The 24,068-nt window shown below is 35.4% G+C and overlaps 1 protein-coding gene across 2 annotated transcripts in view; it reads left to right on the forward strand.

Annotated features, from left to right (window-relative positions):
- ext1c (exostoses (multiple) 1c) overlaps positions 1–23,822 on the forward strand; it is a 163,529-nt gene extending 139,707 nt beyond the window's left edge. For both annotated transcript variants that reach the window (XM_030147590.1, XM_030147589.1), the window contains exons 6-12: positions 2,109–2,241; positions 5,322–5,440; positions 9,009–9,104; positions 9,548–9,634; positions 11,369–11,529; positions 18,587–18,758; positions 23,139–23,822. In XM_030147590.1, coding sequence (XP_030003450.1) covers positions 2,109–2,241; positions 5,322–5,440; positions 9,009–9,104; positions 9,548–9,634; positions 11,369–11,529; positions 18,587–18,758; positions 23,139–23,324 — 954 coding nt within the window. In that variant the 3' untranslated portion in view covers positions 23,325–23,822. The remainder of the gene's footprint in view (positions 1–2,108; positions 2,242–5,321; positions 5,441–9,008; positions 9,105–9,547; positions 9,635–11,368; positions 11,530–18,586; positions 18,759–23,138) is intronic.
- Positions 23,823–24,068: the final 246 nt, after the last annotated feature.

The raw sequence follows: 24,068 nt of genomic DNA on the forward strand, positions 1-24,068 counted from the left end.
TTGTATATTTTGTATGACCTTTTTTTTTTTTAAGTTAATAATGTTCAAGTCATAATAAAATAGAAAAAAACCTGAAAAAAAAAAAAAAAGTGTGATTCAAGCACATATACACAGTCTTTTGAAGGTTAGATTAAAGGTGAGACAATGCAGGAAAAGAACAACCACCTCCTAGTATAAACCATTTTCATAGATTAATGTCAAATTAATGCATTTCCTCTTAGCATGATCTGATATGGTTAGATTGTGATAACCTCTGTAATCTAATGTAACTGCTCCTTAGAAAATGTCTTTTATTCCAGATACACTGACCCTCAGAGTTGGTCAATAGATCCGACAGCTGCTTCCATCAGTATCTTGATCACACAGTTTTGTTTTACCATATCTTATTTAAAGAGCTGAAAAATTGTTTTATGTTTTGTTTTGTTTTGTTTGAAATTGTCCACATGTCTTCCATGGACTTGCATTGATAACTGGCTTAAGGTGTGTAATTGTATATTTTGTAAGGCCTATTTTTTTCTTAAAAAAAAAAAAAAAAAGTTAATGTTCAAGTCATTAAAAAAAAGAAAAAGCTGGAAAAAAGTGTGATTCAAGCGCATATGCACAGTCTTTTGAAGGTTAGATTAAAGGTGAGACAATGCAGGAAAAGAACAACCACCTTGTATAAACCATTTTTGTAGACTAATGTCTGATTAATGCTTTTCCTCTCAGCGTGACCTGATATGGTTAGTTTGTAGGATAGTTTGATGACATTTTAAGTCCTGATAACCTCTGTAATCTAATTTAACAGCCCCTTAGAAAATATCTTTTATTCCAGATACCCTGACCCTCAGAGTCGGTCAATAAATCCGACAGCTGCTTCCATCAGTATCTTGATCACACAGTTTTGTTTTACCATATTTTATTGAAAGAGCTGAAAAAAAATTGATTGTTTTATGTTTTGTTTTGTTTGAGATTGTCCTCGTCTTCAGTGGACTTGCATTGATAACTGGCTTAAGGTCTGTACGTGTATATTTTGTAAGGCCTATTTTTTTCTTTAAAAAAAAGTTAATGTTCAAGTCATTAAAAAAAAGAAAAAGCTGCCAAAAAGTGCGATTCAAGCACATATACACAGTCATTTGAAGGTTAGATTAAAGGTGAGACAATGCAGGAAAAGAAACACCTCCTTGTATAAACCATTTTTGTAGACTAATGTCAGATTAATGCTTTTCCTCTCAGCATGAACTGATATGGTTAGTTTGTAGGAGAGTTTGATGACATTTTAATTCCTGATAACCTCTGTAATCTAATTTAACAGCCCCTTAGAAATTATCTTTTATTCCAGATACAGTGACCCTCAGAGTTGGTTAATAAATCCGACAGCTGCTTTCATCAGTATCTTGATCACACAGTTTTGTTTTACCATATTTTATTGACAGAGCTGAAAAACGTAAAATTCAAGCACATATACAACCATTTGAAGGTTAGACGAAAGGTGAGACAACGCAGGAAAAGAACAACCTCTTCGTACAAACCGTTTTCGTAGACTAATGTCAGTTTAATCACATAAAACATGCAGAGGAAAAAAAAATTTAACCCAATGAAATCTGAGGAAATCACGGTAAGTGGTAAGCTTTGCACCCTGATGTTTATAAAGCTAAGTCTGGCAGTCCCTAGTGTATTTGCTGTTAGGGATTTATAGCAGAGATAATAAAGGAGAGGTTCTGGAGGTTGGCGATAAGCTGCTTATATACATACAGCATGCAGAGGGGAACCTCTCCCCATGGGAGACAGCTGTGCAGTCAGCCTGAGGTCAGTGAGGCAGAGGTTCAGAGTGAATGACGGTGTTGGTGCAGCTGCGTGGACACCTCCTGTTGGTGTAAAATGGGAAGTACACGGCGTATCATTCGGAATTGCTGTAATATGCAAACACAAGTGCATCAGGGCTCGAATTGCAGTGGCGTTAACAATAAGTTCCAAGACTCTCATCTATCGACTTAGAGGGGAGAGCAGGAATGTGGAGCTGGCTTATACAAGATAAGCACAACAGCTACTTCAGCCAACATGTTCTCTCTGCTTCCCACGTTACAACCCCCAATCCTTTTTTTTTTTTTCTTTGTCGTTTTCCCTAGATCATCAAGGACCGTGTGTTTTCTCACATATCAAGGAATAAGTACATGTGGAACTCGCTGCCCGGAGGTCTGCTGGTTCTACCGGAGTACTCCACTCACCTTGCACATTTCCCTTTCTACTACCTGGGGTTAGGTAAACAAACACTTCATTTAAATCAGTCTGCACAAAATGCAAATGTTGATTGCACATTGACGACAGTGAAAGCATACTGCAACGAAGCTGTGGAGGCACACGCAAGTAATCAACAGTCCTCTAGACATAATCAAGTATTTACCAAAGTCATTGGCTGTATGGGATTTAATTCTCCCGGAAAATGTTCTGAGGTTATTTTTAATATATTATGTGTAAAATGTAGAGGTTACAGATTGAAGTTTCTCTGTATTAATCAAGCATAAAATAACTGAGATGTGATGTGTTCTGTAAAGCTCTGTTGTGTTTTTTGTTCATGTTTTTATGTTATATACCTGTTGTGAATAGGGGTGTAAGAAAATATCAGTATCGCAATATATCGCGATATTTCACTTCACGATACTGTGTCGATATGAAAAAGTACTCAATCGATATTTTTAGGTATTTATTCAAATGCAGACATGGCGGAGGTTCATTTTTGTTTTTTGTTTTTCCAGCTCTTTTATTTCTATATTCACATGGGTATTTTTTTCTGTTGTTTGTATCCTACAAAAGTACTATTGTGATATTGCAGGTCATAAATGTAGTTTTTTTTTTTAAATTGATAACACTGTTTTGTTAAATAATGGATAATTCAAGCATCCTAAAAGCACTTTTTACCGTCTGAAAGAGACAAATGTTTGTTTTTTACTGGGAATGCACAAAAAATAATTTTCTGATGCTGGATAATTCAGGGACTGAACAATATGTATTATTTTCACAATAGAATACAAACATTTAAGCAGGATATTAACCCTTTCACGCATGAATTTTGAGACCCTTAATCAAGATTTTTTCCCTGAGTGTTTTTAGTCCTCTTTAGGCATGAAAAAAAAACATGCCGAAAGAAAATTTTCTTATGAACCTATTTTTCAAGGAGCTGCAAAAATGTCCACTCTGGACACCATGCATTTAATTTGTGAAGCAAAGAAACATGTATTTACTGATATACTGTGTGAAAACTATGAAATAAAAACATTTTTAATGCTTATTATAGGTTATTCATTTATCAGACAGGGGTAGTTGTTTGTTTACTTGCTTTACTAGTTTATCTGACAAATGAATTATCGACATTAATTACACTGGTCAACAACAAATTTATTGTTTAAGTTTTTTGAGCTGATTTAGGATAATTCTGGTGTGCTGAATCCAAAAATCACATTCATTTTGCTCAATCAGGTCAACTTTCTGAACTATGCTACATATTGGCTTTTTAACATTTTTGCTTACATTTATGGGCATTTTCACATCATATGATACAAAATTCTTTCATATTTCTTGCAATAAACGAGTTCTGAAGATCTCACTTTTGCCAATTTATGATTAATGTTTTTTTTAATATTACAGGTGAATGAAATGGCTTCGACCAGAAGATCTTGCAAAAATAAGCCTGACGTATTCTGCTACATCTGCAGTGAATACACCATTGTACCTAACGGGAATCCTGTTAGAAAATGATTTTTTTTCTCTTAAAACCTATTTTGGGTGAGAACTATATAAAAAATCAACTGATAAAGTCACAAAAATGTAATCTATTTTGTGAGAAGATCAATTTTTTCAAAATCAAATTAGCAAAAAAACCTGACCTGATTGAGAAAAACAGATGTCATTTTCGGATTTAGCGGTGCAAAATGGTCCTAATTCAGTTGAAAAAACCTAGACAACTTGCAAAAAACATTTTTTGTAACCCAATGTTATATGTGGAAGACAGTATGAACCTTTACCAGACATTTTTAATGCTACTAATCTGAAGTTTTCTCACATTTTAACGCTCTAATACCAGTCATTACTCACTTCATGGAGATAATATGCAAAAACCCCCGACAACTTCTGTTTAAAAAAACTGTTAATTACAGACTTATAACAATAGCAAGCACTTAATTTACACTTAAACATGTTACTCTAGATCAGGTTTATCAAGAACAGCAAAGTTACAGTAATGGTATGAATGGTAGTGTATGGGATGGTGCATAAGCGTCCACTGTGTTGGCTGATATGGAACTAAAACAACAAAACCCATGAATATATGAGAACAACTGTAGAATAGCATTCCACTGTAGTGACCACTATGCATGAAAGAGTTAAATTGTAATGTCTGTAAAACATTACACTGGGTTACAAAAAAAATGTTTTTTGCAAATTGTCTAGGTTTTTTCAACTGAATTAGGACCATTTTGCACCGCTAAATCCAAAAATGACATCTGTTTTTCTCAATCAGGTCAGGTTTTTTTGCTTATTTGATTTTGAAAAATTTGATCTTCTCACAAAATTCATTACATTTTTGTGACTTTATCAGTTGATTTTTTTATATAGTTCTCACCCAAAATAGGTTTTAAGAGAAAAAAAATCCTTTTCTAACAGGATTCCTGTTAGGTACAATGGTGTATTCAGCGCAGATGTAGCAGAATACGTCAGGCTTATTTTTGCAAGATCTTCTAGTTGAAGCCATTTCATTCACCTGTAATATTAAAAAAACTATGAATCATAAATTGGCAAAAGTAAAATCTTCAGAACTCGTTTATTGCAAGAAATATGAAAGAATTTTCTATCATATGATATGAAAATGCCCATAAATGTAAGCAAAAATCTTAAAAAGCCAATATGTAGCATAGTTCAGAAAGTTGACCCGACTGAGCAAAATGAATGTGATTTTTGGATTCAGCACACCAAAATTATCCTAAATCAGCTCAAAAAACTTAAACAATAAATTTGTTGTTGACCAGTGTTATTTATTTGTTTTTTGTTTTTTTTCGTACTGGTAAAGCTGCATGTTAAAACTTTATTTTTCCAAATGCTGCACTATAAGTTTTTCCAGGAAATAATATTTTAAAAAAAAGAAACAAAAACAAAAAACATCGCCTTGTTAACAGTATCGTGATATATCGCGATATATTGTATTGTGATCCTAGTATTGTGATTTGTGTTGTATCACCAGATTCTTGCCAATACACAGCCCTAGTTGTGAAGCACATCGAGTCTGCCTTGTGCATGAAATGTGCTCTATAAATAAAGTTAAATTGAATGTGCTTTGTGAACGTCCTCAGGTATCAGTCCAGGTCAGGAGTTCACTGCTGTCATCCATGCCGTCTCCCCCCTGGTGTCCCAGTCTCAACCCATTATGAAGCTGCTCCAGGTGGTTTCCAAGTCAAAATACTGCTCACAGGTAATCCCAACAAGATAGAATTACAACAAAATTCAATATAAACTCGTATCTACACCCATGTAGAGTGCCGCAGACACATATCTTTGTGGGCTGACTTGGAAGGGGAGTTAATGTTATTTTTGTTCCTTTGACAAAAATCCAATGGCATTTTTCCATTGGTTAATGATCTCTTTTTTTTTTTTTTTTTTTTTTGTTCAGCAAGACAGTCTTCACAAATGAAAACCACTTTTACAGTTTCTATAATCATACATGCAGTCGCCAAAAAGAAAACCAAACAACCTACACCACAGCTGACTTCAACAATCCCACTCCTAAACCTTCAACTTGTAATATGCAGGGTTCGTACACATTTTTCAAGGTCAAATTCAAGCACTTTTAAGGGTCATTTTCACCTTATCACTGCAGTCAAATACATATCTACAGGAATACTTATACTCTGGATTTTTTTTTTCACTTTTTATCACAGTGATGTACATTGTATTATGCTATAAACATCTAAAATTGTTCCATAAAATCAAAAAAAAGTGTAGAAATGAAAGGAGAACACAAAGTTTCATCCAAAAAAGGGAACCCACTTGGTGTTCTTCAGACACACACTGAACAGAACAGACTGGGATTAATGTTGGTAGTTGATATAAGAACACGATTTACCTGAATTAAATTAAAAATGTATTCTCTTCTGTTTTATATTTAGCAATGATTACATTGAAAATTTTTGGTTTGCTTGCTTGTTTTTCATGTGGAAATTCTGTGTTAATTGTAAATAGGGTTCAGCAAAATAAGTCTTAACTTCAGCCTAAACCTTTTCGGTCGCATTGTATATGGAACAATGGATATGTTGGGTTTTTTTTGTTTGTTGTGATTGACAACCGAATAAACAACTACTACTACTACTTACACCGAGCTAAAGATTAAGATAAAAATTTACCTGGAGTCAACCTGAGAGTACCTGCTAATTTTATTTTTTGACAAAGTATTATTTTCCAAAATGCATCATCTCTGTCAGTAGCTTTGGCTTGCCATCTAACCTTGCAGAGCACATATTAAAAATAACTTAATCACATCACAGAGTTATAATTGCAGTCACTTAAACTGCAATTCAAGTACTTTTCTGACCTTGAAAACACAAAAATTTACCAAAAAAAAAAGAAAAAAGGAGGACACTTGGCTTTCTTCGGACACATCTCTGTGTCACCTCTGTGTAAGTAGCTTTGGCTTGAGTTAATATTAAATAAATAAATAAATATATAAATAAATCACCTTTCAGACTTTGAAAACACAACATTGAAATTCAAGCATTTTCTTTTTTTCATTTTGATATATTGGAAAAGGTGACAAAGTATCTTCAACATTACCATTTATACATATGTTATCTATTAGTCCTTTTTGTATTTCTTATTTTATATATACAAAAGTGCAACAAAACAAAACAAAAAAACCAGTATATGAATTGGGTGCTCACAGTTTCAGTATTTGTCACTTAAAAACAATAATAGCCGAAATTCAATATTTTTTTTTTTTTACAATTTTTATTTATTTCTCATTTTTATCAATGCAATACAATCTCCGCAGGAAAAAAAACAAAAGAACAGAAAAACTAACAAATGAAAAGAACAGCCTGTGTTGGTGTCAGAATATTTTAAGGTCCCTTAATAGATACATTTGTCCCTGAATGTCAGCCATTTTCCCCAGTTTTTCACAAAAAGATTTTCTTTCATCTTCAGTTTATATGTCAGATGTTCCATGACCAGTATATCATCTATGATTGAAAGCCATTGTTTGTAAAACGGAGCATCAGTCTTCAGCCAGTTCTTTGTGCTGGCCTTCTTCCCGGCCACCAGGAAGATCTTGACAACATATCTGTCTTCTTTATGCACCGATTCTTCCAAATGTCCGAGGTAAAAAAAAACAAGACAAGAATTTGGGATTGCATATCCCAACACATGACAGAGAGCCGAGTGAACCTTCCCACAGAAGGGTTGAATATTTGCGCATTTCCAAAGCGTGTGTGTGTGTGATCTGAATCCATGTGATTACAAAGTCTCCTACAAGGCTGTTGAGTCTGAGAGCAGATGTTATGTTTTCATCAGGGTTTGTCTGTCTGTTCGTCTGTTAGCATTAGCAAGATAACTCAAAACGTTGATCCTAGCACAAGGAACAAATGATTAAATTTTGGTGGTGATGGGGGGGGATTTATTCGTCTTTTAGCACGATAACTCAAAAAGTTATGGATGGATTTGGATGAAATTTTCAGGAAAAGTTGATACTGGCACAAGGAACAAATGATTACATTTTGGTGGTGATGGGGGGGGGCGGATTTAGATGGAGTTTTCAGGAAATGTTGATACTGGCGCAACGAATTGTGTCAACATTTATGCATATGATGTTTGTCAATTTTAGACAATTTTATGAGCCAAGAAAGTCACATTATTTTAGCAAAGAGAGTAAAGAAACAGGCTAGCTCTGAACAGAACAGTGCAGTAGACTACATCTCATGCCACACGTGACAAACATCACCATTACTGAAATGGCTGCCGCCTTGGCACATTTTGCCTCAATCTTCGAGAGCGAGGTGAAAAAGTATTATTAAAGAGGTGGAAATCTCTCCAGTCTGGTCTTGTTGAAGCTATAGGGGCATCTTCAGTTCTGCAATGATATTGTTACCTCTGCGAAGTTCATGTATGCAGTCGTTCTACAGTATTTATGCATTTTTACAGTCTGATAGTTAAACAGTTTCGCCACAAACTGTAACTTTCTTGTCTTATAAAGTCATTTTTTAAATTGTCAAATAGCCAAAAAGTTAGTTTAAATTGTCAAAAAGTCATGGATGGATTTGGATGAAATTACTGGCACAAGGAACAAATGATTACATTTTGGTGGTGATGGGAGGGGGCAGATTTAGATGGAATTTTCAGGAAATGTTGATACTGGTGCAACAAATAAATAATTAAATTTTGGTGGTGAAGGGGGGGTGATCTGTCTTGGCGGAGGTCTGTAATCTCCAAGTGCTTTTCTAGTTTAATAACAAATTAAATTTGTAATTCAAGCATTTTCAAGGATTTCAAGCATCTGTACAAACCCTGAACATGATTTCATGCACTAACTTATTCCACAAATGCTTTTCCTCTCTTACTATGACCTGATATATTTAGTTTGTGGGATAGTCTGATGACATTTTAAGTCCCTGATAACCTCTGTAATCGAATTTAGCCGCTTCTAAGAAAATATCTTTTATTCCACATAGAAAAGCTACAAAATTCATGGAAGGGTCACTTATGTATTCTGTGTTGTACGGGGGAAAAAAAATGGAAATTCTTGTCAACCATTCATCTAACCAAAAAACCTACTTAAAAAACCCATTTGCGTACAGATGAAGGGCCCAGACGTACCAAATGCTGCCTCATTTCCAGGTTTTATAACTCATTTATGCAGCACTCTATGATGAGCCCATACACCATGTCTGCCAGACCAAATGGTTAACTGATGTCACCAGCTATTTTTAACCACTTTAAACTGCCCTTTTCTGTGTGTTTGCGATCTGTGAAACTCCTATCTTCCATTGCCGTAGATTATCATCCTCTGGAACAGCGAGAAGCCGCCACCCAATCGGAGCAAATGGCCTCCGATGCCCGTTCCCCTCACTGTGACAGACGGCAGGAGGAAGGTGAGGGCCAAAAACCGCTCGCAAGTCACACCGATACCCACTCTGACACCCCCCGACGACAGCATGACAAGCCGTCAGATGCTCAGTCTGTTTGCGTGTCTTTTCTTTTTTTATCCCTCCTTCTGTTTCTCTGTTTTGCTTTCCTTTCGGATACGTATTCTTCGCCGTCTTTCTTCTCATCCATGTATATCTGACACATCTACCGATCCATGTGACATCCGCTTTCATAAGTGTCACTCATTCTCAGTTTATCTTCTTCTCCCTTTGAGTGTCTGTCTTTTCTTTTTTTTTTCCTCTCAAGGCAAAATCTATTCTGATCCACTTTCCTCACTGGCTCAACGTGGTTTACTGTAACATGATCATCTCGACATAATCTTTAAAAGCCAGGCCCGGACAACATACGGCTTTACATTGCGAGATTTACCGTTGTATTTCTTTCTCAGACCACCAGTCGGTTCCTGCCTCACGTTGCCATAGAGACGGAAGCAGTGCTGAGTCTGGATGAGGATACAGTATTGCTGACCAGTGAGGTGTGTGTACATATACCATACGACAAGGTTCAAGGTTTGAGTTGCATTTTAGTGACATTAAGGGCAAAAATTCAAGTTCTTGGTTATGGACTGAAAATATATCAGTTTAGGGCACAGGTGTCAAACATGCGGCCCAGGGGCCAAATCCGGCCCACCAAAGGGTCCAGTCTGGCCCCTGGGATGAATTTGTGAAATGCAAAAAATTACATTGAAGATATTAATCTGTGGAATCAAAATATTTTAATTCAGGTTCCACATACAAATATAAACTCAAGTGGGTCAATCCAATAAAATACTATCGAAGTCACGTATAAATAATGACAACTGCAAATTTTCTTGTTGTTTTAGTGTAAAAATAGGAAAATTACATGAAAATGTTTACATCGACAAACTTTCCTTTTTTAAAAAATGTGAATAACCTGAATAAATATGAACAATCTGAAATGTCTTAAGAGATTTTAGTGCAGTTTTACCAATTTTCTGCCTGTTAGTAAATATTTTGTGTTTTTGTAATTGTCAAGTAAGTTGTAACGCACATGTGTAGATGATAAACTGAGGCAGAATATTGTTAAAATTGCGCCTGTTTTTCTTAAGACATTTCAAGTTGTCCATGTTATTCAGATTTTTAAAGAAGTGTTATAGATGTAAACATTGACATCATTTACTTTTGTCACTGTTATTATTTTACTGGTCCGGCCCACTTGAGATCTTACTGGGGTGAATGGGGCCCCTGAACTAAAATGAGTTTGACAGCCCTGGTTTAGGGTCAAATTTTCTCAGGAATCTGAAATCAGTTATGAAAAATCTCTGGTTAAATTGGCTTCATCATTGACAGAGCAAGTCCAAATCTAACAAATTGGTGGGCAGTTTCAAAAACAAATACGAAAATTTGGTTGTAAAAAAAACTTGGATCTCACTTTAGCAAATTAAATGGGCCTAAATAATATAAACTAATTGTAGCCCATGTAGGTGGGCATAATTGATTACATTTTGGAGGCTAGATATTGAAAATTGAGTGAATCCAAGTTTGTTTGTTTTTTTACAATGGTATGTATTTTTTTTTCACAAACTAAAAATTGATGGGGGTAGGGTTAGAAAAAGTAATGATTTTACTTGTCTAATATTAGAATATACTTAATTGTTGGGTAATCCTTTATTCACACCCGAAAAAGAAAGAGAATGGTGTATAATACATACAGATTTATGATAATATCAACTCTACATAAAGAATTAGAAGTCAAATTCTTACCTAGAAGCCAAAAAATCCAAACCAAATGGTCCCAGGACGTCTTCTGAGGAACTGGCTGATATGACGTCATTGACTTTGAACTGAAATCACTGAAACTGATACTCATTCAAAAGGCCAGACCATAAGCTCTTCTTCTAAGGTTCAAAGGAAGCAAGTTCAATGAAAATTTGCAAACAGCAACAGGATTAATATGGGTTTTCAAATTATTTGTCACTGAAAAAGGGTCATTTTTGCCCATTTTTCAGCAAACATCATGCAAAAAGTCACACAAGGACAAGTGATACACATTTTTGATTTTACATTCTGAAACTACACAATTTTTCCAATAAATTCAACACAAAACACTGCATGTAAGGTATACATTTATTCCACAATATTTTTTTTCGCAATAATGTTTCAACCTTGTCATACAGCAGCTGTTTACTCACAGAACGGTTGATATTTTAGAAGAAAAACAGTACCTGTGAGCGTCTGTGTACTCTTAGGTAAACTTTGCCTTCTTGGTGTGGCGGAGCTTCCCTGAGCGGATCGTGGGCTACCCTCCGAGGAGCCACTTCTGGGATCCCTTGAAGCGGGCCTGGGGCTACACCTCTAAATGGACCAATGACTACTCCATCATCCTGACTGGAGCTGCCTTCTACCACAGGTACACAAATAAAGCATACGCGTTTCTTTAATAATCTCCCATTAAGGGATGTAACGATTACTGGTATCACGATAAACTGCGGTAAAATTGCAGACGGTTACTATTACCGTTAAAATTCTAATTATCATGATAACAGTGTTTGATTACCGCACTTTTAGGAGAAAAAAACGCCAATGTAAAGCTATGCTTTTATGTCAAATATTTGAGTATAGTTTTAATTTATTACAATTTAAATTTTATATACCTAATATCTGGAACCAATATTCACTTTTAAAGTCTCTGAAAAGGTTCATTAAGCATCTTTGTGTTATTTATGCAATTTTTCAAATCGGATTTTATTTTTTGTGTTTTCTGGCCTTTTATGTTGATATAGTACGTTAAAGTGAAAGAAAGAAATAGATGAGATAGATGAAGTTGTGCTGAAAAAAAAAAGATACCAAACATGGGTATAGTAAACATTTGTTTATATAGTATATAAAGATAAAATCGAAAGTACTGAAAAACAGACAAAATAGGCTCAGACCACTAAGGGTTAATACTTGAATGTTTCTGCAACAGAAGGGACATTATGCCAATTATTTTATTTGTTTTTTTAAATACAACTTGGTTAAATTATTTCAGGTTGTGTATAAGTACTTTTTGAACATTTTGAGCACAATTTCGACAATACCGCGATAATAATGATAATCGTGATAATTTTGGTCACAATAACCGTGATATGAAATTTTCATATCATTACATCCCTACTCCCATTTAACCCTTTCATGCATGAATTATGAGAACCTTAATGGGTCAAAACACAGTAATGTCCAGTCAGAGAGTGAATTTTAATTGATTGCCATTCCAATGTTTATTTCACTATAAAGTATGTTGACTCTTCTCAAATTTTTTTTTCCTAAGGGTTTTTATTCCTCTTTAGGCCTGAAAAAAACAATGCGATTGAAGAATTTTTTATGAACCTATTTTTCATGGAGTTGCAAAGAATATCCACTCAACTGGACACCATGCATTTAATTTTTGAAGCAAAGAAACATGTATTTACTAGGGATGTAACGATTACCGGTATAACGATAAACCGCGGTAAAATTGCAGACGGTTAGTATTACCGTTAAAATTCTAATTATCATGATAACCATGTTTGATTACCGCACTTTTAGGGGAAAAAACGCCAATGTAAAGCTATGCTTTTATGACAAATATTTAAGTATAGTTTTAATTTATTACAATTTTGATTTTATATACCTAATATTTGGAACAAATATTCACTTTTAAAGTCTTTGAAAAGGTTCGTTACGCATCTTTGTGTTATTTATGCAATAAGTTATATACATTTTTCAAATCGGATTTTTTTTTTTTTTTTGTTTTCTGGCCTTTTATGTTGATATAGTAGGTTAAAGTGAAAAAAATAATAGATGAGATAGATGAAGTTGTGCTGAAAAAAAGATACCAAACATGGGTATAGTAAATATTTGTTTATATAGGATATAAAGGCAAAATCGAAAGTACTGAAAAACAGACAAAATAGGGTCAGACCACCAAGGGGTCATATTTGAATGTTTCTGCCAACAGAAGGTACATTGTGCCAATTATTTTATTTGTTTTTTTAAATACAACTTGGTTAAATTATTTCAGTGTGTGTATTAGTACTTTTTGAACATTTTGAGCACAATTTCAATAATACCGCGATAATAATGATAACCGTGATATGAAATTTTCATATCGTTACATCCCTAGTATTTACTGATACACTGTGTGAAAACTATGAAATAATTTTTTTAATGCTGCTAATCTGATGTATTGTCACATTTTTAACATACTTTAATATTAGTTATTACTCACTTTATGGAGATAATATGCAAAAAAAACCCTACAGTCTAATAACAATAACAAGCAACTCATTTACACTCAAACATGTTAGCGCAGATCAGATTTATCAAGAACAGCAAAGTTACAGTAATGGTATGAATTGCAGTGTATGGGATGATGCATAGGCGTCCAGTGTGTTGGCTGATATGAAACTAAAACAATGAAATCCATGAATATACAGGAGAACAGCTGGAGAATAGCCATCTACTGTAGTGACCACTATGCATGAAAGGGTTAATGTTACCACGCATCAAAACTCTGACACAAAATCGACAAAAAAAACAAAAATAAGAACAGATTGCAATAGAAGGGGACACGGAAACAGGGGAATTACAGCAGCAGCAAGCATGACATTGTGTATCTCAACACAAACAGAAGGAAAAAGCATAATTATGGGGATGTTTGGTCGAAAGAAAATAAAGGATGATGTACGTCAGTGAGCTAATTAAAATAAAATATTAACACTCCCACAGGGATGCAAACTTACTTTTCTTACGCTTTTTACTTTTGAGACGGGGTCATTGAAATCTGTCGCAGTCATTTTTGTCCGTGTGTTTGCGTTTCAGCGCTAATTTGAGTCCCCACAGGTATACCGACATATAAATCCGATTTTAAAATTGCAAGAAAACGACTCAATGCAGCACCACCATCATATATTTTCTGTGTGGTTCGCTTTGTTTCTCAGCCCTAATTAAAACCTATTTGAAGGAACACAATGACACGCGCTGGTCCGCTGAATGTTTGGTGAAATGAGAGAATTGAAAGCCCGGCACTAATATGTCTGGGATTAAAACTGGAGAAAATGGAGTCTGTATATATGCATTATACCAGAGGGGGTTTAGTTTGTTGTGCACTATAAATATCAAATTCCTCCAGCAGCTCAGTGGTTAACTTGCCCCAGATACATATCATCAACATACATTGTAGTATCTTGTGTTTTCTGTAGATTTTACCGGGCCCTTCGATCACACAGGTGCCATTTGCATGATACCTGTGAAGAAACTACGCAAACACTGCATCTACTTACTCCATACATTATGATACATAAGTATTAAGGGATTTACACATTAGTAAGGTTGTTAAGAGGCTAAAATTATAATTAGAGAGTAATAATAGCTAGAACATTAGCGATACTGACAACAGATGTGGCAAAAAAAAAAAAAAAAAATCCTGCAAGAACAATGTGTCCTAGTTAACAACCTTTTTCCCATGTTTGGGTAATTTGTCCTGTCTCATAAGGATGTAGAGGTGGAATTTAATAGAACATAACACTGGTCAACAACAAATTTATTGTTTAAGTTTTTTGAGCTGATTTAGGATAATTTTGGTGTGCTGAATCCAAAAATCACATTCATTTTGCTCAATCAGGTCAACTTTCTGAACTATGCTACATATTGGCTTTTTAACATTTTTGCTTACATTTATGGGCATTTTCACATCATATGATACAAAATTCTTTCATATTTCTTGCAATAAACAAGTTCTGAAGATTTTACTTTTGCCAATTTATGATTAATGTTTTTTTTTAATATTACAGGTGAATGAAATGGCTTCGACTAGACGATCTTGCAAAAATAAGCCTGATGTATTCTGCTACATCTGCGCTGAATACACCATTGTACCTAACAGGAATCCTGTTAGAAAATGATTTTTTTTCTCTTAAAACCTATTTTGGGTGAGAACTATATAAAAAAAATCAACTGATAAAGTCACAAAAATGTAATCAATTTTGTGAGAAGATCAAATTTTTCAAAATCAAATTAGCAAAAAAAACCTGACCTGATTGAGAAAAACAGATGTCATTTTTGGATTTAGCGGTGCAAAATGGTCCTAATTCAGTTGAAAAAACCTAGACAACTTGCAAAAAACATTTTTTTGTAACCCAGTGTGATCAAAGTAAGTGCACATCTGTATCTATAGGGTGGGGAAGCAAAATTTACAATGAACATGTAGTTGATTTTCTCAGCAGGCACTACATCAATTGTTTTGAAACCAAACATATATTGATGTCATAATCGTACCTAACACTATTATCCATACCTTTTCAGAAACTTTTGTCCATATGAGTAATCAGGAAAGCAAACGTCAAAGAGTGTGTGATTTGCTGAATGCACTCGTCACACCAAAGGAGATTTCAAAAATAGTTGGAGTGTCCATAAAGACTGTTTATAATGGAAAGAAGAGAATGACTATGAGCAAAACTATTACGAGAAAGTCTGGAAGATACTATTAAAGAAGAATGGGAGAAGTTGTCACCCCAATATTTGAGGAACACTTGCGCAAGTTTCAGGAAGCGTGTGAAGGCAGTTATTGAGAAAGGAGGAGGACACATAGAATAAAAACATTTTCTATTATGTCAATTTTCTTGTGGCAAATAAATTCTCATGACTTTCAATAAACTAATTGGTCATACACTGTCTTTCAATCCCTGCCTCAAAATATTGTAAATTTTGCTTCCCCACCCTGTATATTACTATATCAGAAGCAATTTAGAACCAATTAAAATGTTACTCGAATGATTATTTAATATATTCTAAACACATATTATCTTTTTAAAATTAATAAAACCCCAGTTCCAAAAAATGTTGAAATTCTATAAAAAGTTCTAGACAAATCTGGAAGAGGGAACATCAAGCTCATTCAAAAACCTGCATTTTGGGGGTGCATTAGTGCGTATGGAATGGGAAGCTACTACCATATCTGGGTGCATATATAGAGTTTTATAATAAAATATGCTCCCAACCAGTTTACGCCTTTTTTTTTTCTCATGGAGGGCCTTGTATATTTCAGCAAGACAATGCTAAGCTACATGCTGCTGCTACTACAGCAGCATGGCTTCGAAGTAGTAGTAGTAGTAGTTGTAGTAGTAGTAGTAATAATAAGAGTCTGGGTCCTGGACTGGCCAGTTGTAGTCCTGACCTTTCACCAACTGGAAACATTTGGTGCAGGTTATAATAGTTTTGGATTTTTACCTCCGGCAAGGAACAGCGGAGGTTATGTTTTCATCAGGGTTTGACTGTTAGCAAGATAACTCAAAAAGTTATGGATGGATTTGGATGAAATTTTCAGGAAATGTTGATACTGGCACAAGGAACAAATGATAAAGTTTTGGTTGTGATCGGGGGGGGGGGGGGGGTTATGTTCATCTGTGTGTTAGCAAGATGACTCAAAAAGTTATGGATGGATTATTAAGGTTATTATCGTTAACGAAAACTAACGAAATGATGAAAACTAGAACAGAAAAAACATTTTTGTTAACTGAAATAAAAACTACAATTAAAAGAAAAAAACGATAACTGAAACTGTATTGTGTGCTTACAAAACTAACTAAAACGGATAAAAATTCTGGATAAAATTCCCTTCGTTTTCGTCTTTGTCAACGTCAGATTGATATGAAATCCATTTATTTCGCTCTAGCAATTTTAGCTAGCGGCACCATACGGTACTTCACAGTCCGTCACTTGTGGTTTAGAGTCGTCTTCTGGTCCCCACTCTACCTGGAAACATGGAGACTAAAGTTGGGAGAAAGCAGCAGAGTCCTGTCTGGGATTTATTTGAATACAACGGAGAAGAAGAGAAAAGATATAAAAAAACCCCTAAAACTAAACTAAAACTAAGCATTTAGAAAATAACAAACTAATAAAAACTATCAAACCTGCTCTAAAAACCAATTAAAACTAACTGAATTAGAGAAAAAAAAATGTCAAAATTAAATAAAACTAAACTATAATGAAAAATCCAAAACTATTATAACCTCGGGGGGGGGGGCTGATCTGCCTTGTTGGAGGTCTGCGCTGTCAGAGTACTTTCCATGTCCTTATAGTTTAGTTTTGACCTTTTTTTCTCTAATTCAGTCAGTTTTAATTAGTTTTTAGAGCAGGTTTGCTAGTGTTTATTAGTTCATTTTTTTTTTAAATGCTTAGTTTTAGTTTTTTTATCTTTTATCTTCCTCGCTGTTGTATTCATAGAAGTCCCAGACAGGACTCTGCTGCTTTCTCCCAACTTTAGTCTCCATGTTGCCAGGTAGAGTGGGGACCAGAAGACGACTCTAAACGTCGAGAAGTAACGGACCGTCAAGTGCCGTATGGTGCTGCCAACTAAAATTGCTCGAGCAAAATAAATCGATTTCATATCAATCCAACATTGACAGAGAAAAATGAAGGGAATTTTATCCTTAAGTTTAACACGTTTTAGTTTTACAAGCACACAATACAGTTTCAGTTAGTTATCATTTTTTCCTTTAATTATAGTTTTTATTTATTTCAATTTTTTTTAATGTTTATTTTTTTATTATTTTTTTTCTCATTTTTACATTTTCTTTATTATTTTTTTTTATTTCAGTTAACAAAATTTTTTCTCAATTCTAGCTTTAGTCATTTTGTTAGTTTTCGTTAACGCTATTAACCTTAATTTGGTGCATCATAAAATGAAAAATAATAAAGACCAGGATTGTTGAGCAGTTACAATCCTATATCAGACAACATTCCTCTCCTAGATGTAAAAAAAAAAAAGATGTTTACGAACAGTAGTTGAAAGATAATGAGATGCTACACAATGGTAAACATGACCCAGTCCCAACTTTTATGTTGCCGCTATCAAAGTCAGAATTACCTCGGTACATTTCCTCGAACATTAACCAACATTTGACTCGTGTCCCAACATTCTTGGACCCGGGGCTGTAGAATTCAATCTAATGTTGAACTTCCAGCACTGAAGGGCGTTCTTATCTGATGCGATGCCCACCTGGCCTCGGTAGTCGTCAGCTGTTTGCAGCCAGGCGTGGCGGACTCCTGTTTTCTTAGAGCAACGAGCATTGATTTGATTTGAGAGACTTGGCAATTTCACACCAATCCAAAACAGCACTCAGAAACTGGTGCCTCCTGCCAAATGCCTGTTTAGATGTAGAGGCAGCTCTTTGTAAACCGTCCTACCCTTGGGGATTTTTACGCTCCGATTTGTCCCAATTGCTTTTCTACCTGTGTTTCCTCCAGATATTTGCCAAAAGAAGACATTCCTACGCAGTGTCTTCCTTTGGCAAACACATATTCACATGCAACCCCTTTTTGATGAATTCCTTTTTTTTTCCAACAACTCGAACATATTATAATTAGATTTATTTTGTGATGTAATTACATAACCTCTTATATTTACCAAAGTGAAATGATCCTGTTTTAACACCCTCCCCACATAGGTACTACCACTACCTGTTCTCCCACTACTTGCCCCAGTCTTTGCGGACTCTGGTGGATCGCACGTCCAACTGCGAGGACATCTTGATGAATTTTCTGGTCTCTGCTGTAACGCATCTGCCGCCGATCAAAGTGGCTCAGAGGAAGCAGTACAAGGAGCTGCCCAGTCCACAGGTCAGCATCATTTTCTTCGTTATTACTTACACTACCGGTCCAAAGTTTTAGAACACCCCAATTTTTCTTAGTTTTGTATTGAAATTCAAGCAGTTCCAGTCCAATGAACAGCTTGAAATGGTACAAAGGTAAGCGGTGAACTGCCAGAGGTTAAAAAAATTAAAAAGGTAAGGTTAAACAAAAGTGAAAAATAATGTACATTTCAGAATTATACAAAAAGGCGAACAAGAAATGGGTTAACAACTTAAAGCAGTTCTGCAGCAATGGAGGTTGATCAAGCCTGGAAAGTTGGTGCCACCAATTCCTACAGGTGTCCCAACATTTGTGAATTCCTTCCAACCCTGTGTCTGCAGAAAAGTAGTGTTGGAAACAAGGTTCTAGTAGTTTTGGATTTTTCATCAGTTTAGTTTTATTTAGTTTTGAATTTTTTTCTCTAATTCAGTTGGTTTTAATTAGTTTTCAGAGCAGGTTTGCTAGTTTTTATTAGTTTTCGTTATTTTTTAAATTCTTAGTTTTAGTTTTTTTTATATCTTTTCTCTTCTTCTGTGTCGTATTCAAATAAATCCCAGACAGGATTCTGCTGCTTTTTCCCCAACTTTGGTCTCCATGTTTCCAGGTAGAGTGGGGACCAGAAGATGACTGGAAACCACAAGTGACGAGAAGTGACAGACTGTTAAATATCATACAGTGCCAGCAGCTAAAATTGCTTGAGGGAAATAAATCGATTTCATATCAATCCGACATTGACAAAGACGAAAACGAAGGGAATTTTATCCAGAATTTTTATACGTTTTAGTTAGTTTTGTAAACACACAATACAGTTTCAGTTAGTTATGGTTTTTTCTTTAAATTATAGTTTTTATTTATTTCAGTTAATGTTTTTTCAATTCTAGTTTTCGTCATTCGGTTAGTTTTCGTTAACGATAATAACCTTGGATGGAACACACTTTGGTACCATACCGTGAGCATTATTTGAACAGTATTGTACTGCAGAAAGTAGTGTGTTACTATAAGAATGGAAAAGAGGAAAAGGCAATTAACGAACTGTGAAGAGAAGACTTCCAGTTGCAGGTTTAATCAGTCCATAACACCTTCTTCCAGTCTTCAGTAGTACACTGGTGGTGTTTCATGGCCCAGGCAAGCCTCGGTTTCTTTTTTTTTTTTTTTTTATTCTCTTTTATTGAAAGAATTCAGAATTTTTTTTTTTCTTTTCATACATTGAAAAAACAAACAAATACACAAACTATGCACATCCAGAGAGTGGGTGTAAGAAAACGAAAACAAAACAAAAACATTTACAGCAGCTCATCATGGTCCTGGCATACAGGATCTCCAAGTACAGAATCAATACATAAATAAAGATAAATAAAAACACAAAAACATATTTCCTTCAGAGGATTTTTGGGTTCATATTCATGCACTCATCTCAGCAAAATCAGATCTCAAAAGCTTCACATATCTCACCCATCCCTCCCAGTACTGCACAAAAACATCCATCTTCAAATTTACAGTAAAGGTTATTCTTTCCATTCTATAAATTCCCACGGTTATGTCTATCCAATTATTTATTGTCGGTTTTTCTTGTGTCATCCATTGTTTAGTTACTGCTTTTTTTCCTGCAGCTAGCAATATGCTGAATAAGTATCTGTTTATGTTTTTGACCTCTGGAGAAATGTACCCCAAATACATGGTTTTGAAATCAAAAGGTAAGTAGGTATTAAGAATGATTTCTATGGATTTATGTATTTCTTTCCAATAATGATTAATTTTTGGGCATTCCCAGAATATGTAGAAATAATGTGCAGTGTGGCAGCTACAATTCCTCCAGCACTGTGAATTCCCATTTGTATAGTGTGACTTATGGCTAGGGGTAATAAAGAAACGAGTTACGTTTCTCCAACAGAATTCTTTCCATAAGTGAGACTTTGTACTTTTCCATTGAAATTGGCAGATGTTTTGCCATTCTTTGTCCGCTATTGTTAGACCTCCCTCTTTCTCCCATTTATCTTTTATGTATCTTGAGTAATTGTTAAAGTTATGGAGACTTTTGTACAGTTGTGATATAATGTTTTTTTTCATATCTGATTTGTATGCTTTTATGAATAGCTGGATGAAAGGTTTGCTGTCTCCTCTGATACTCTCCTTTTTGAAGCCTCGTTTTCTTATTCTGAAGTCTCACCAATGGCTTTCTCGCTGCAACTCGACCCATCAAACCTGCAACTGTTCAGTCTTCTGTTCCCAGTGTAAACTCAGACTTGCTAACTACGACCACTATCTTCACTGTGCTTGAAGCTGTTGTCCTGTCAGTCTCCTCTCACTCCAGCTGTTGACTGTCATGCACTTGTCTTCTGATTCTATTGTGGCTTTGGCTCTGCTGTCTGCATTTCCCAGTCTAGTTTCTGGTCGCCTTTGGATGGTGAAGGAAACTGGACTTACTGACACCTGGACTTTCTTGGACATTTCTCTGTAGGACAGACCTACATTTTTCAGTGTTCTGATGCTCTGTCTCTCTTCTATCGTTAATTGCCTTTTCCTCTTTTCCATTTTTATAGTAACACACTACTTTGTGTAGTCCAATACTGTTCAAATAATGCTGACAATGCTATGGTACCAAAGTGTGTTCCAACACTACTTTTCTGCAGACACAGGGGGTTGGAAGGAATTCACAAATGTTGGGACACCTGGAGGAATTGGTAGCACCAACTTTCCAGACTTGATCAACCTCCATTGCTGCAGAACTGCTTTAAGTTGTTCACCCATTTCTTGTTCGCCTTTTTATATAATTCTGAAATGTACACTACCAGTCAAAAGTTTGGACTCACCTAGTTTTTCTTTATTTTCGTGACTATTTACATTGTAAATTCTCACTGAAGGCATCAAAACTATGAATGAACATAGATGGAATTATGTAGTTCAAAAAAGTGTAACATAACTCAAAGCATGTTTTATATTTTAGATTCTTCAAAATACACACATTTTGCTTTTATTACTGCTTTGCACATTCTTTTCATTCTCTTGATGAGCTACATGAGGTAGTCATCTGAAATGTTTTGCAACAGTCTGGAAGGAGTTCCCAGTGATGCTGAGTACTTGCTGGCCATCTGTGCTCTATCTCATGCCATTTAAATGAGAAGGTGAGTCCAAACTTTTGACTGGTAGAGTACATTATTTTTCAGTTTTGTTTAACCAGTTTTGTTTAACAGCACCAGTGGACTACTGAAGACTGGAAGAAGGTGTTATGGACTGATTAAACCTGCAACTGGATGTCTTCTCTTCACAGTTTGATAATTGCCTTTTCCTCTTTTCCATTCTTATAGTACCACACTACTTTCTGCAGTACAATACTGTTCAAATAATGCTGACAACGGTATGGTACCAAAGTGTGTTCCATCCAAGGTTATTATCGTTAACGAAAACTAACCAAATGACGAAAACTAGAATTGAAAAAACATTTTCGTTAACTGAAATAAATAACTATAATTAAAAGAAAAAATGATAACTAACTGAAACTGTATTGTGTGCTTACAAAACTAACTAAAACATATAAAAATTATGGATAAAATTCCCTTCGTTTTCGTCTTTGTCAATGTCGGGTTGATATGAAATCGATTTATTTCCCTCAAGCAATTTTAGCTGCTGGCACCGTATGATATTTAACGGTCCGTCACTTCTCGTCACTAGTGGTTTCCAGTCGTCTTCTGGTCCCCACTCTACCTGGAAACATGGAGACTAAAGTAGGGAGAAAGCAGCAGAGTCCTGTCTGGGATTTATTTGAATACGACGGAGGAGAAGAGAAAAGATATAAAAAAAATAAAACTAAACATTTAAAAAATAACAAAAACTAATAAAAACTAGCAAACCTGCTCCAAAAACTAATTAAAACTAACTGAATTAGAGAAAAAAAATGTCAAAACTAAATAAAACTAAACTGATGAAAAATCCAAAACTATTAGAACCTTGGTTCCAACACTACTTTTCTGCAGACGGAGGGGGTTGGAAGGAATTCACAAACGTTGGGTTACCTGTAGGAATTGGTAGCACCAACTTTCCAGGCTTGATCAACCTCCATTGCTGCAGAACTGCGTTAAGTTGTTAACCCATTTCTTGTTCACCTTTTTGTATAATTCTGAAATGTACATTATTTTTCCACTTTTGTTTTACCTTACCTTTTTTTTTTTTTTTTAACCTCTGGCAGTTCACCGCTTACCTTTGTACCATTTCAAGCTGTTAATTGGACTGGAACTGCTTGAATTTCAATACAAAACTGGAAAAATTGGGGTGTTCTAAAACTTTCAACCGGTAGTGTATTTTCTTGTAATTTGTTGATGAATCTCAAGACAGACTGGTTAATTTTTTTTTTTTTTTTTTTTTTCATCCCAGGGTACAAAGAGCGTCCCATGGGCCAATCCAGAGCACTTCAACCAGCGACAGGAGTGTGTCAATACCTTCGCCAACTGGTTTGGCTACATGCCTCTGGTCCACTCTCAGTTCCGTCTGGACCCCGTGCTCTTTAAAGATCAAGTGTCCGTCCTCCGTAAGAAGTACAAAGACCTGGAGAGGGCATGAAACAGAAGGACGACACAGTGGAGTGTGGAGGTCGTATTTAGTGGCCTTTTGGATGGAAAAAGACGCCCACGACTTTCTGGGAAAACCGGTACCGAGGCCTGTTCGGGCTGTGGACAATCATCAGACAGACCCTGGCGGACTGATCTGGACTGTAACATGACAGTAAAGAAACTTCTAATGATTCTCCCACCTCCATGTGTCCGGTTCGACGACAGAGGAGAAAAAATTCAGGGGTCTTGAAAGAGTCGCTCATAAAGGACAATCTGTATCAGGCGGGGGAAAAAAATTAAAAGGAACATCTGTAAAGACAGTGAAGACATCTGATGTGAATGCTGGTGCTGTGACAATGAGACTGGATTGGCTATTGTTGTATCGGTGCCATGCACTCTGGCTGTCAATGCGTGTCTCAGCATACTGTGCAGGGACTGTTGCCAAGGAAACAGATCATTTCACATCAAAATGCTAACTGTAAAACGAATAAAGATTTATAAATGCAAATTCCGGCATGGTGCCACATTAATGTGTTTTTTTCCTTACATTCCAGAATCAAAAGATCAGTTCATATGTTTAGGTGAAGTGACCTAAGTGGGTGTGTACATAAAACACAAAGCAAATAAGATGGAATGGAAATAAAGTGAATAATTATGTGTGGTTGAGTCAGGAGATGGCCATGTTCTACTGAAATAAAGCAAGAAACAAGTATAAATAACATACAGTATTTGGAAAAGGAAAAAATAAGAAATG

The sequence above is a fragment of the Sphaeramia orbicularis genome, chromosome 11 (genome assembly GCF_902148855.1).
Source record: "Sphaeramia orbicularis chromosome 11, fSphaOr1.1, whole genome shotgun sequence".
Classification (NCBI taxonomy): Eukaryota; Metazoa; Chordata; class Actinopteri; order Kurtiformes; family Apogonidae; genus Sphaeramia; species Sphaeramia orbicularis.